Raw genomic sequence first — 14,701 nt, 5'->3', positions numbered from 1 at the left:
CAATAAGTAAATTTCATTTAACTAATGTTGAACAACTTCGCGAAGTCTTCTAGAATCATGTTCTGATATACATATATCAAGTAATATAAATTAATTTATAAAAGTAACGTGCAATAATTCTCACACTTTGTGAGAGAAATTAATAGAAATTCCGCAATAACGAGCAACTCAAATTAAATCACTCATGAGCCGGATTTACTGAGACTGCTGTTCATTAACCCGAGACGCCGTTCTTTATTTCTGGCGACAGCGAAGACTAAGCAGGAATTTTCACTGTTACCTTTACCACGTTTTACTGATTTTAACTTTCAGAGCTGTTAGACTGTTAGGTACCAATTAAACCAAGTTTAGGCAAGGGGCTTTACGGACTAGCTTCCAGTGCTCCTATAAGAATAAATTAGAAAGAAAAGAAAAAGAAGACTAAGCAAAGAAATAACCCACAGATTTTCAGTGAATGCCGAATGACTGCAAATGACACATCTGTTCCACTTCCCTAATTATAAATAGCTCATGTGTACGATAATAGCAGCTCAACCAGGCGATGCTCGTGATAAATGGTCCCTGAATTATAAATATCCCTAAAATAAAAAAAATTGTCCAAAATACACTGAGATCAATTTAAATCAGACTTTTTCAAAGCCGCAAAAGGTATAAAGTTTCATGCGACTATTATTTTAAAATTCAAAGGAAATTTAATTTTGTATTTTCAGATAAAAAATAAATTTTTCAACATAATGAATATGTACAAGTTCCTAATCCAACTCCTTAAATACTACATAATACATTTCTTAAGTAAATATAAGTATAAGTTCAATGAATAAGTCTGACAATATTTAACACAGCGATTAGCATCGATGTGTGAGGCAATCTCCAATAAACATATAATATTAATCTGTTGCAGAGGTCCATTCATGGTTCAAGGCACCTATACGGTTGCCACCAAGATGACAAAAAAATAAGTATTAATACGTCCAATGAACAACCACAAGTGCCAAACAAGAAATTTTGTGCGAAAACTCTTTTCAGCTGCATGACGGAATGCATTATAATTGAATGAAATTCAGAATGCCAATCTCAAGTGAACGTAACAGCAATTGGATCAATCTTCGCTAAAGATAATGGATCATTTTACTTCAATAAATGATCAAAGATAAGAATTCGTGTTGTAGAAGAATGAACTTATTTTAGTTATATACCTCAATTTAAATTGAAGATGTATGTTCAGTAATTTGATACGATTCGTGGGATTATTTTTATTGCAAAGCCAGTCAATAAGCACATGGGCGCTATATATCTGATAATTTTCGCGCCTGAAGCGAGTCCCCTATGCGGCGTGTTCACCATATTTATATTATCAGTCCCTTCTCCAATATTCCATTTCAGGGAAGAGCGCGCAAGGGTGGGTTGACATAGAATTTATTTGCTATCAGAAATGCATTAGCCGTTGCATACGTTGTGTTATTTTTTTCTTCGATAACGATAGCCTACTTCAGATATTTGGGCGTTTCAATAATATAGAAAAACCTTCCTCGCGTCGAATAAAAGAAAAAATATTATTTTGTCGAATTAAATTAATGCAATCGATTGTAAATTTGATTGTGTCTTGATTAATTCATTACTAATTCCTACTCATATGTGCAACACATAAAAAAAATGTCTCGAACCTAAATATTTGCTCAGTGGGTTTCAGCCTATAGTAAAAATTAATATAGTCATTAATCTGAAACCTTCTTTGATCACATAAAGAAAATATTGTTAGAGCGCAGACTTAGCGGTTTTGTCATCGATAGAAAAAATTAAATATTTCAAAAAAAAATTATATTTTAATTTAAAATTGCGAAATATCTAACTTTATGCATCAAAAACGTATTTTACATATCAATATTATTTATTGATAATATTTAAAATGGCAGTACATCAAAACTGTTGATGCAGCTGTTTATCTGAACATTTCACGAGAAAAACATAAATTATGTCCAATTTTTTGGCTGCTCTAGAATTTTTAATAAAATTGCGATCCAAGCTACGAAATTATATTCATATAATGCGTAGAATATATTCAAAATACTTCCAGAAAAAATATATCTGCAAATGAAACTTTTACTTCTTTACAAATGTCGAATACGGCAATAGACCTCGATTTCTTAGTGCTATGTAAAATTTATGATGTACTTCCTTAATATTCCAGGTAAAAATTCAACTAACTCTCAGCCTAGATACCATATAAATGTTATGTAAGCGGTTTTTAATCACCACAACTATCATTTAAAAGGTAAACCGTCTGTCATGTACTCGTTCAAGACGCCGAAGTGGCCGCTCTCCTATTGATGCCTTTGCTAACCTCTAGCAAAACTGTAATTCTTTAAGGCCTTCACAAACTGAAGCACCAAATTTGAGAAGACACTAACCTCCTGTGGATTCGAAAAACAAAATTTAAATTTTTAATCCTCGTAGAAAACGTTTTTCAACAGTTATTTTATACGCGTGAAACTTTTTGAACTATTTTTTTGCTAGATATGTAAAATTTTAGTACTTCAGTACTTACCATTCGAATTTCTGCGTAACTTTTGAAGCAATCTTTGGTATTGCCCTAGCATTCAAAGTTACCCTCCTAATATTGTAGTCAAAATTCTTCACAATACCGGCGTTGGCCGGGTGGCTAAGAAAAATAAGATTGGAGCAGAGAGTTTCAGTTCGAGGCGCATAACGCAGCTGACAACGAAAATTCTATGTTGTCATGAACAGACGACCGGCCAAACATATCAAATTTATTGAGCTGCTACCGATATAGTGTTATTTTATTATACTCTTACTCTTCCTTGACAAAAAGTCGCTTGAAACATTGCGGAGCTCGTGATCCTGCTGTGCTTCACGGACATTAACTTACATACAGCACTTCGTTTTAAAAACATTGAAAGTTCTCCTAATAGGTATATTCTCTGAACATACCGATTCGGAAATGGGATATTTCCGAATTGGTATATTCAGATTGGAAACCGGATATTACCGCTGAATATATCGATTGTAATCTGAAACTCTGAATATCGAATATCTAATAATTTGACAAGTTTCTGAAGATAAATTCAGTTCAAAATCACTCTCATTCATTAATCGTTTCCAATCCTTATTTTGAGATAGTTTCAAACCTGACATTTTTAGCATATATCATTTTTCACAAAATTACTCTTAAATGCGCTGCAAAGTGAAAGAGAGAAATTTTGCTGAAATTTTCACGTTTTAATTCTCGCCCAATGGTATGAATCATCAAAAGAAATAAAAGTCAGTTTAGTTGGAGAAGAAAATTAATTTTATATATTGCTAAGTAATCCCAAAAAGTTTTTTAAACTTATATTGTATTTGCAGGTGGCCGAGCGTGATTGAGTTCGGATTATCTTAGTCAAACCAAGACCTATCATCATGCATTTTCACACAGCATCTCAATTGCTTAGTATTAAATCAAACGATTAATCAGTATTCAGTGAGAATCATTTTCGACAGCATCAAACCTCTGTACATCTTTATGTTAAGACAGCATCAAACCTCTGTTATTATGTCGTACCTTTATTATGGGTACGACAGCATCAAACCTCTGTACAACTTTATGTTAAGACAGCATTAAACCTCTGTTATTATGTCGTACCTTTATAATGGGTACGACAGCATCAAATCTCTGTGCATCTTTATGTTAAGACGGCATCAAACCTCTGTTATTATGACTTACCTTTATTATGGGTACGACAGCATCAAATCTGCTCTTAACCTTTCAATAAAAGTCAAGAGACCGTAAGTTCATCAGCCAATCATTGACGGCCTTTCAAGCAAAATCCACCAATCATAGACAAGAAAATAGAGCGTAAGTACTTACGTTCACTTAGTCATAGACAAGAAAATAGAGCGTAAGTACTTACGTTCACTTAGCGAGTTTTGAAAGTATGGCCCCAGAAGTTCAGTCATTTGGTTTATGTTATGCTACCATTCTACGAGATTGACGAAATTACGAACATTCCTGTATATTTTGAGGAGGAAACATAATATTTGTACAGAAATAAAATCTTTGTGAAGAATTATTGTTTTATTTCAGTGGTGGAACTTTCCTAGGAAGCTTACATTGTGACTTTATTTCAATATTTAAAATCATTAATTTTAAATAAACAAACTAAGATCTTATTTAAACGAATTGTGTGTACGCTATGAAGTAATTTTGAATGAAATTATAAACTTCATGAAGTAAATGGGATGAAAGAAAACCTAGGTGAAGTAGAACTGTCGCAGTCGTTTGATTAACAAATCGACGATCGCACCACAAGCACCGCACAAGTTTAAATTAAATGTTACACGTTCACGGATCATATACAGTGAAAAATTGTTGATAAAGTAATATTATAACACTGATATGAATGAGAAATATTATTCACCTTAAAAATAATATTAAATGTACTGGTAACACAATTAACACAGTCTTCATAAACTTTAAAACGTTTAAAAACATCAAAAACACATCCAATCAGTCACCGTGATTCATATTTATCTATTGACTCACGTGCCCTTCTTATATTCTTTTTTTTTGTGAAACGAAAAACTGCAAGCAAACATCAGTATTACTTCATCTTCATCAACCAGCACAAATAAACAAATATTGTATCGTGAAATTGTACAATGAACAATGTCAGACCAAACATTATTGAATTTTTGTTTTATTTATTTACCATCGTTTCCTCTTACTGTATTTTTCCACTCAATTGAGTTACCAGTCTATGTCAACATTTATTATCCTGCTATTATAAGTTTAGATAGGGGATAAAACCTCTCAGTGATGCTAGTTTTACATCTTTTATCAATATTTATTGATAACGATTAATTGGTAATATATCCAAATAAATACGGTGCGTTATACCTGTTTCTGTAAATAACATCAACTATACATGCTGAAATTAGATCATTTGGCAGTATGCCCTGCCTAAAAAATCCATTTAATTGTTAATTATGGAAGCGGCTAAAAAAATAAAATTTTCAATAATTCAATGTCAATGATGTCCCAATCGATTTTAATTGGAGATTAGATGAACGTTTCTGCGTTTTTTAAATTTTTCAGGTCAAGAAATGTCAATTTCGAATTAGTTTAATGTTGAGAATGTCAACCACGATTACACTAATATCAAACTAGAGACAATCAGTTGAAAACATTTGCCATCATCAGCGTTGAAACATTACAATTATGAATATTCTTTTTAATGAATAAAATTGAGGCGTACAAATCATATTAATTAATGAGTAATTATACATGGAGAGAACTTTGAATTGATCGTAAAAAAACGGCATGCTTCTCAAAATATGTTTATTTTACAGTTCATTCAAAACAATTGTTTGAAATTGTTTAGAAGAAAAAAGTGTACAGTTGTGTCTAAACAATTGTTTAGAAGAAGGCCGGAATCTGCCGAAATCAGTTTCCTTCAAAACAATTTTTTTTATATTTATATGTAGCAAAATTCATAGATGTCTTGAATTTGTAAGCGCCAAAAATGATAAAGGTTTTTAATTCGCTTACGCTAGAAAGTTTAACTATTTTTAATTCGAGTGCGCAGATGAACTGGGTAAAGGGAGTCTTTTGATTCGTTTTTAAAACTTATCGTATATATAAACAAATAAATTATTGGATGTCAAAACGATTCTTTTGATACGCGCACTTTATTAGACGGGTTGCGTGGTAGACGGGTAGACACATTAGACGGGATTTGTGGTAGACGGTTAGACTCATTAGACGGGATGTGTGGTAGACGGGTAGACTCATTAGACGGGATGCGTGGTAGGCAGGTAGATTAATTAGACGGGAGGCACGGTAGACGGGCAGACTCATCAGACGGGATGCGTGGTAGACGGGTAGACACATTGGGCGGGACGTGTGGTAGACGGGTAGACACATCAGACGGGATGCGTGGTAGACGGGTAGACTCATTATATGGGATGCATGGTGGACGGGTAGACACTTCAGGCGGGATGCATGGTAGACGGGTAGACACATCAGACGGGATGCGTGGTAGACGGGTAGACTCATTATATGGGATGCATGGTGAACGGGTAGACACTTCAGACGGGATGCGTGGTAGGATCGTAGATACATTAGACGGCATGCTTGGTAGACGGGTAGACACATATTAGACGGGATGAGAGGTAGACGGGTAGATTAATTAGACTGGGTGCGTTGTAGACGGGTAGACACATCAGACGGGATGCGTGGTAGACGGGTAGACACATCAGACTGGATGCGTGGTAGACGGGTAGACACATTAGACGGTATGCGTGGTAGACGGGTAGACACATTAGACGGTATGCGTGGTAGACGGGTAGACACATTAGACGGTATGCGTGGTAGACGGGTAGACACATCAGACGGGATGCGTGGTAGACGGGTAGACACATTAGGCGGGATGCGTTGTAGACGGGTAGACACATCAGACGGGATGCGTGGTAGGCGCGTAGACAGAGTTCTTAGGTAGAGCGTAGACGAGCTGCGGCGTTGAGACATGGAACGTCTCAGTGATCGCTGGCTGTTGGACAGACGAACATTAAGTTATAATTCGAAAAATATTCACATGAAAACTAATTCAGAGTTCTAGTGGAAATATGAGCTATTTTTAGTATATATTTATTTATTTATCATCGGAACGTGCCCGAAAATTTGAATTCATTACCGTTTCGAAGCTGTAACATTTTTAGCACATCAATCATCATTTCTTGTCAGCACCCTTATACTGTATATGTATATATATATTGCGTCCACAAAAACAGCATCATGAACTGGCATAACAGAATCGTCTAGCGGAACATGCGCATACTCAAAGAAAATATTGAGTCATATTGTACAAATAATAACACACTTTATTACCCAAAACACAGTCAGAGAGCGAACGTAGCAGTGATACGTCCTTATACTTTGGCTAAGCTAAGTTGGAAAACGGGAAAATTGTATCAGAAGGGGATAAGAGATAAGGGGAATAGATAAGGGAAAGGGATTAGAGTGATTAGATAGGAGGAAAATTGCATCAAAATTTGGACAAAGTCTGGCTAATTAGAATTTGGTCTTGCAAATTTCTCTGAGATACACGCAAACGTCACCGGGGAAGAGGCGTATAGAGACGAGGGTCTAGCGATGGCCCGCGTCAGGGTTACGCTCGGAGTTGTGGGTTGAGCGCTGTTGTCCTCGTCATTGGACCAGTCGTCGGACGGTTCGCTGTCGTCTGGAAATTGATTAGTGTTGAGAATCACGACGACTTATATCATTATATGTCAGCAACGGTATACACAAAATACTGACTGCTATTTTAAATTATATATTACGGCCAGGATGGTCATGATCGCGAGTCAACTACCCATGCCAATATCATTATTCACAAAATACTTGTTGATATTTTGAATTATGTATTACGGTCAGGATAGTCATGATCTCAAGTCAACTACTCAGGCTGGTTTCGAGACATGGATTGATTCTTCCTTTGATATTATTGAACCCAGCTTACTATATAATGATATTATCATAAATTCATGAAAAGTATTTGATAGCCAGTTGAAATATTAGCGCAATGTTAGCTCAAGCTACATACTCATCATTTCGCGCTTGCTGTTCACCCTCGTTTTCTAATAAGTTAGAGGAATATCATTCGCAAGACATTTTTATTTGCAATAAAACATTCATTAATTCCTTCAACTGAAATACAACTTCCGGCTCTCTATTTTCTGCCCCCGAACAACTCGCTGCTTTCCGTGAGCACGGAATTAAGGCAGCGTCAATAATATCAAAGTCATTATTATATGTCTGACCATCCAATAAAACAGACTATTTGACTGAGCAGCATCCCAACTGACCATTTGACTGAGCAGCATTTAACTGACCATTTGACTGAGCAACATTCCAACTGACCATTTGACTGAGCAGCATTTAACTGACCATTTGACTGAGCAGCATCCTGACTGACCCTTTGACTGAGCAGCATCCTGACTGACCATTTGACTGAGCAGCATTTAACTGACCATTTGACTGAGCATCATCTTGAGATGCATGTCGCTCCCGAGGTTGCATCTTCTCATCCCACAGCGGCTTCACGTGCAGAACAAAGCACAGTAACAACGCTGTCCACGTGAAGAACCCAAAAACCTAACATGAAATGAAAGCAAATTGAGAAAATTAACTGCATTCGTGAAATCCATGTATATACATTGTTGATAAGGAAAAATGGAGCAACAGAGGTTTAAATGTCCAGAAAATTTCAAAACTAAAAATTAATTTTGTCACTAATTATCTGAGCTAAGAATATAAATTTAAATATACAAGTTCCTAACGACACCAAAATTCTATACTAAATTATTGTGAATAAATTTTATCTAATCTGAAGTGATTTGAGGAAAAACTCTTGAGCATGAATTGGAAATAAGTCATTTCACCATCGCGGATCACAAAAAAAAACATATTTTAAAGAACAATTTAATTCAATCAGGCGTCGACTTCTTTACAATTAAATTATCGCAAAAAACATCATGTCTTAAAGAACAATTTAGTGCAATTAGGCGCCGACTTCTTTACAATTGAAAAGAAATTTCTCAGTTATTCACTCACAGCCGCAGCCTTGAGTGCAGACGCTGTCGACGATACGCCGACCATAATACAACTGATGATAACCATCACGAGGGCGGCAGGGCCGCTGTAGCATGCGAACTGAAGGCATAAAACAAATAAATATGCCACCACAACTGATTAAATTTTTTAATAAGCCTCCGTTTACATTAAAATTCATTTAAGAACCGTCAAGAAATTGAGGTGCTATTCTTACTACATTTTAGACGCTTTCAGGGTAATTTTCTTGCGCTTCCGCGCAAATGGAAGGAGTCGTAACGCTGCCTTGCTGCCATGGCTTTCATTTTTATTCGTTAAACACTGAAACAACAGAGGGTTTTTAATTAAAATAAAAATATTTAATTTAGCACAGTTATTCCATCACATTATCAGTTTTGTGGAGATATCGCTGGTTTGCCAATAAATACTGAGGATTGCCAATAAATTTTTAGGTAGCTCCGACGATCAGTGGCCGTACTATCAAAATACTTTGGTATACGTAGCGACCTAATTACACGTAGCGGCCTAAGCACACGTAGCGACCTAAGCACACGTAGCGACCTTAGTACAAGTATCGGCCTAAGTACACGTAGCGACCTAAGTGCACGTAGCGACCGAAGTACTCGTAGTGGCCTAATTAAGTACACGTAGCGACCTAAGTACACGTGGTGGCTGACTTTTAGTCTGATTATTGCGCTTAGCTTCTCAATGATTGGCTGATGGAGCTAAGAACTCTTTACTATTTATGATCGCACGGTAAATGATTGCAATTAGCAAAACACGTCTGCAAAATATTATTTCCTGACATCCACCCTGCATGGTACCACTAACAACTTCAAATTTGTTGTCATTGAGAAGGGAGAATCTCTATAAACTAAATCCCCACAAAAAAATTCAAAATCACCTAATGGTGATTAGGAAACGACATTCAGACCCAAATCTAACAAAACAATTTTAGAATATAACTTTTTCTTAAAATCCTCCCCTCTCTGTTTTTCAATTACTTATTATTCCCACACACAAAATATAAGCTATTATTTAATTGATACAGCCTACGTTGGGAAATAATTAAGGGTGACGCGTTATAATAAGCAGGATGCCTAATTCTTCGGGGTTATCTTTCCTGGCAATGCCGGGTTACGCTCCTTGAAAATTTTACAAAGCAAGTGATATCTGAGCAGGACTTTGACGGAAGTGAATTAATGGTAATATAAGTTCTGAACATATCTTTATATTTAAAATGGCTTTTTGCAGCATTTTCCACTCACGACGATGGGCCACATGAAGTTTCTGAGCAAATGGTCGTCGAGTTTCAGAAGCCGTGCCGCGAAGACGGCCGAGCTGCCGAGCAGCACGAAGAGGTCACCGACGATGAAGATAACGTGGCCCGCGACGTAGCGACCACGCCATGAGCACGAGAGGATCAGTGCCATCAAACTGCAGACCTCACAACAGAAAATAATATGCGTTTAAAAATTAATTTTTGAAGACAACACTTCTAGAGAGGCCAGTTTCTCCGATGTTACACATATACCATGCATTTCTTATTTTATTTTTAAATATTTTAAAAATATATTTTTAACATTTTTTATTCTGTCAATTGATCCATGCATTGTCACCAACTTCACGCAAGTGTGCAAAATTTCAGATTGATTGGACAGGTAGAAGTGTGTCAATTACCGATTATTAGACTTGTTGCAGACAGACAAACAAACAAACAACAACAAATGAAGTTAAAGAGCAGTGTTGTAATAAACGTTAATCTTCTAAACAATTGTCAAAGTTTGTGTGCGTTATGGTATTTATGTTTGAAGCCTGGTACCGTAAATATATAGGGGCTATTAGGGCGTGTATCCAGGATACTTACATATCATGTTGCGATATTGTCTGGCTTCCCTGCTAGAACTTCATAAAAGATTAGTAACATCGATCACGACCACCAGATGAAATTACGTGCGGGTTTTCAGGCAACGTTATGTGTACAATGGTTTGTATGTTATGTTTGAACAATCATAAAATAGTTGAAGTGTAACTTATTAAATATTCTAACATAATTTGAGCGTATCTCTGGAATCTTACGTCATACACTTCACGTTATTTATGATGGAATTCTAGAGGGGTTTTAAATGACCATTTGAAAGGCCATTAAATTGTCAATCACAGTCTGGATAAGATGACATCATGATCCCATAACCAATCACAGTCTGGATAGGATGACATAATGGTCCTATCAACCAATCAGTCTGGTAAGAATGACATCTCAACCAATCACAGCTGGAAAGGGACATGTAAAAAAAGTAACTTTAGTAATAGATGTTAATAATAGCGGTTTCAGCGTTTAATAGGCCATAGGCCTGTCGCCGATTCTTAACATCGCAGAACATTCACAGCATTTTGCGGTCTCGAACTCACAACTCACTGCTACAATTCTGCTGTGCTTAACCGCCCGGCCTCCTTGCCGATTCTGACCAGAAACTGGCGCACAGAGCTGGGATCGAACCCGCGCCTCTCTGCGCCAATCCTGGTACTCTGAACTGTAACCACTGGGCCACCCTGTTATATCCTAGAGGTCCAGGCTGCTTAAAGAACATGATACGCAACTCACAATCTGAGTGATAAACAGCGCACTCGTGAAACTCTTCAAGAAAGCAACATCTGCAGTCAGGGGACGAGCTGGTCTTCCTCTGACGGAAGGAGCGTCGGCTCCTGAGGGCTGCACTGGCTGAGCCATGTCACTGCCAGCTGATGTATTAGAATTTACGTCAACACTTCGTCGTGTTTTTCATCTGCAAATAAAGTCACTAATTAATGTAGATAACAAGTATTTGCACTGCTAATGATTTACACAATAGAGGTAGTGAAGAAGAGTGAAGCATTATGCATAAATAAACCGTATGATGCATGATGCATCAAGTATACCAAACTTCATTTCCACAAATAACTAATTTCTTGCATTGATTTGGTGATGGTGTAAAAATTGCGGTTAACCGTTTTTGGGAATACCACTGAACACAAATTCAAACAAGAAAAGAAAGGAAAATAAAAAATCAGTATAATATAAACTGCAGGAAGAAGGATTAGTTAAACATATGAGTTGTTCGTAGTAGATTTGTGACCCTAATACGTTCAGAACGTAACTAGATATTCTATAAACAATCTTTTTTTTTAATTGATATCTCTGATTTGAAAGTGGGACTGTGTATTTTTCTATGGTAAATACTATAGCTAAAGCCCTTGCAACGCATCGACGCCACTGCACGGAAGCGTGCTGTGGTCACAACAGCACAGCTGTCCCACTATCAGGCAGCACAGCACAGCATCCGGCCACTGCAGAGACATGTGGTGCACAGCCTGCTCTCCCTGCAGCCGTAAGGGCCAATGTTCTTATTGGCTTTCTTATTAGAACAGCGTTAATAGAGCCTGCTGGCGCTAGAAAAAATGCGCGTGTTTCGCAGCACTAATAAATTTATGGCAAAGAAATCCTTATTTAATCAGCCCTTCGCAATTATAAACTCCTAATTCAGACGTGCAGAGGGATTAGCATCAATTCAAGGCATGGTTCCCCACCGGACAATCAAGTTACACATGATTTGCTCATGCAGTTTGAATACTTGAATCAACATAACATTTTTCCGAACGTAGATAATCTTGCTCCATCATTTTCCACAACTGATGCAACAGATATTTTACTGAGTGTTAATTTACTGGACAATAAATTCCCGAATTGAGCCAAAAAGAGCATCGGATCGGAATTATTTCACATTGAAGATACGACTTTCGACCGTGTACAAAATATCAGCCATGATTTTAGCATGTAGAAAGTTTATAGTCTGTATTGCACAACAAAACCTGTGGTGAATGGTATACACAATTTACGGCAACAAATACGGTGTGAAACAAAATCTGTTTTGAATGGTACATCACTACATCATTTACATCAACAAATAAGGTACAATAAACCTGCTTTAAACGGTACAAGAAAATGGGGCAAAAATAAAACCAGAGTTGAACGGTGCAACATTTACGTGTTAACAACAACTTTCTTTGTTACTGAATACAGGATCCAACGAAGTAAAATTGTGATTTTTAACAAAAAGTAACTGTGTGATTTCAAAATTTGATTTGAAACACAAGTCGTACCACGATATGCCAGTCGAACACAGCTTCTCACTCGCAATGCTAGCCGCAACTGCGACGCTGTCTCTGTGTACGTACGGTATCACTCAGAGCTGACATTGTTATCGTTGTGACAAATGTTAACGATAGTAGAGATAACCTTATCATCGTCCTTTATCTGGGACGTGCCTATCTTTACATCGTGTCTCCACACCTTACGTGTCTCCTACGTTATTGGTATAAGGACGTTGTCTAGGTCTACTTTTACTAGTCCAAGCCTGGCGTTATTACTTTTTGAACCATCAAAAAGTAATAACCAAATAGCACACTTCCGTTTGTCGTGATGTCTCGAAACTTGTAACAAATTTTTATGTAATTTAAAAATTCAATCGTACTGCCGGCTAAAATTAAGAGAAAGTTTCTTCTATGCATAAATTCTAATGGCTCTTTTTAAAAGAACTATCCTGATTGTTTTTCTTGACTAAATTGTAGCCACACTAGAATGAACAATTCAGTCCAGTCGTTAGGCGTGTAAATTACAAGAGATCAAGTCTATTGATCGTGAAAAATATTGGCTTACGTACGCTTTGGACGTTCACGAAAACTTTATTTTTTGGAAACCTTTCTTTGGAATCATAATAACTGCCAAATAAAAGGCTTGACAGTACTTTATAGGCGTTTTTACCCTGACGAAACTCGCGGTTATTGCCGTCGGGGGTAATGACTTAGGCTGGGATATCATATATTAAAATTTGCTTCAAAATGGACGCTTGTTTTTAAAAAGTATCATGAATTATTAATAGAAAAATCATGAACAAATTTATTGAACGCTTTTCAGTTTGTGAATAGGATGATTTTAATATTCAAAATTCATGTTTTGTCATAAAAACCTGAAAATTTTTCATATATTCTAATAAAACTATGATGGCATAGTTTTTACTCTTTTATATTACTCTTTTTCCTCAACAAATATTTGATGGGCATAATGAATTTTATCAGTTCTTCTATTCTTATGGACATGTTCGTATAAGAATATCCTGCAGAGTCGCCCTCAGTAAATTGTACGCCTAAAAATAATTTTCATGAATAGCAAATCCGGGGGAAAAAAGCGCGCCGCCCTCATAAAGGGAGTGCTGATTTCAGCAAATTCGTGTGACCTGCCCAGTCATGTCTCGGACGTCGTGTATGGAGGGTGTAACTCCTCTGTCCCGCCGCCAAGTTCCAGGGAGATATTCTAGCGGTTACGCATACGTGCATTTTTATATCAATATTTGCGAGTACTTCCGGGAACAGTACTTGAACCGATCATTACTGGATGCTTGCCGAAAGTCTTTTCAAATCATCGTTGAATTTTATTCAAAAGTATCTCAGCACTAGGAATTTGTAAGCGGATTATTCGAGGACACCTGAGCGCATCACCACAGGTAAGCGGTTAGGTCTTAACCTTGTTTGTGGCGGCTTGTTTCTAAACCGTTTAATACTACAGCATTTTTACATAAAATTAATAAAAGTCAACCATTGTGGTGTCTTGTGTCGGTGGCAGCAGACAAAACTTTGTGCATCGTCAGAATAAAATTGTTATAAGGCCACAGTTGTACATTTTATGTGGTAGCTTTGGATGGCCTCGACTAGACTATATTTTAAGGCTACAAATGAACAATACTGCAATGCTATCGGCATAGCCACGACAGGATAAGATTATACAGCAACGACTGAAGTTCACAACTATTCAAAACTGTGACCACGTTTTGTGCCATGTAAATAGTTTGGTTTTTATAGTTGTGGCAAAATTTTCCGTCATAAGAAACCCTGAAAGGTTCCACTGCATACATTCAACACTCAAACATTCATAAATCACGAAGATTTAATGGCAGCATTTTCTGCCTATTGAAACCAATTATATAAACATATATTTAATATAGTATTGTGTTGGCATAGAAAATAAGGTTATTTTTATCCTGACGCCTATTCTAGCAATCA

At 36.7% G+C, this 14,701-nt stretch overlaps 1 protein-coding gene across 1 annotated transcript; it reads right to left on the bottom strand.

The window, feature by feature from the left end:
* Nucleotides 1-4,053: 4,053 nt before the first annotated feature.
* Nucleotides 4,054-12,788, bottom strand: LOC108666439. The gene is made up of 7 exons (XM_018153316.2): nucleotides 12,746-12,788; nucleotides 11,211-11,391; nucleotides 9,874-10,050; nucleotides 8,609-8,707; nucleotides 8,026-8,149; nucleotides 7,114-7,235; nucleotides 4,054-6,545 (listed from the first exon to the last, which is right to left on the bottom strand). Exons 2-7 carry the CDS (start codon nucleotides 11,334-11,336, stop codon nucleotides 6,450-6,452), a joined length of 744 nt encoding a protein of 247 aa, XP_018008805.1. The 5' UTR covers nucleotides 11,337-11,391; nucleotides 12,746-12,788; the 3' UTR covers nucleotides 4,054-6,449.
* Nucleotides 12,789-14,701: the final 1,913 nt, after the last annotated feature.

This window comes from Hyalella azteca, unplaced genomic scaffold (genome assembly GCF_000764305.2).
Source record: "Hyalella azteca isolate HAZT.00-mixed unplaced genomic scaffold, Hazt_2.0.2 contig16599, whole genome shotgun sequence".
NCBI classification, from domain to species: domain Eukaryota; kingdom Metazoa; phylum Arthropoda; class Malacostraca; order Amphipoda; family Hyalellidae; genus Hyalella; species Hyalella azteca.
The sequence above is the reverse complement of the archived record's forward strand: the minus strand, read 5'-3'. Positions and strand labels throughout refer to the sequence as shown.

What these genes read in the sequence shown, in the direction of transcription:
- LOC108666439 (XM_018153316.2), bottom strand. Translation starts at nt 11,336, where the DNA reads ATGGCTCAGCCAGTGCAGCCCTCAGGAGCCGACGCTCCTTCCGTCAGA. An exon ending in CGCTGTTTATCACTCAGATT is followed by an intron (nt 10,051 to 11,210) that starts GTGAGTTGCGTA and finishes TTCTGTTGTGAG; the next exon opens with GTCTGCAGTTTGATGGCACT. An exon ending in AGATGATGCTCAGTCAAATG is followed by an intron (nt 7,236 to 8,025) that starts GTCAGTTAAATG and finishes ATCAATTTCCAG; the next exon opens with ACGACAGCGAACCGTCCGAC.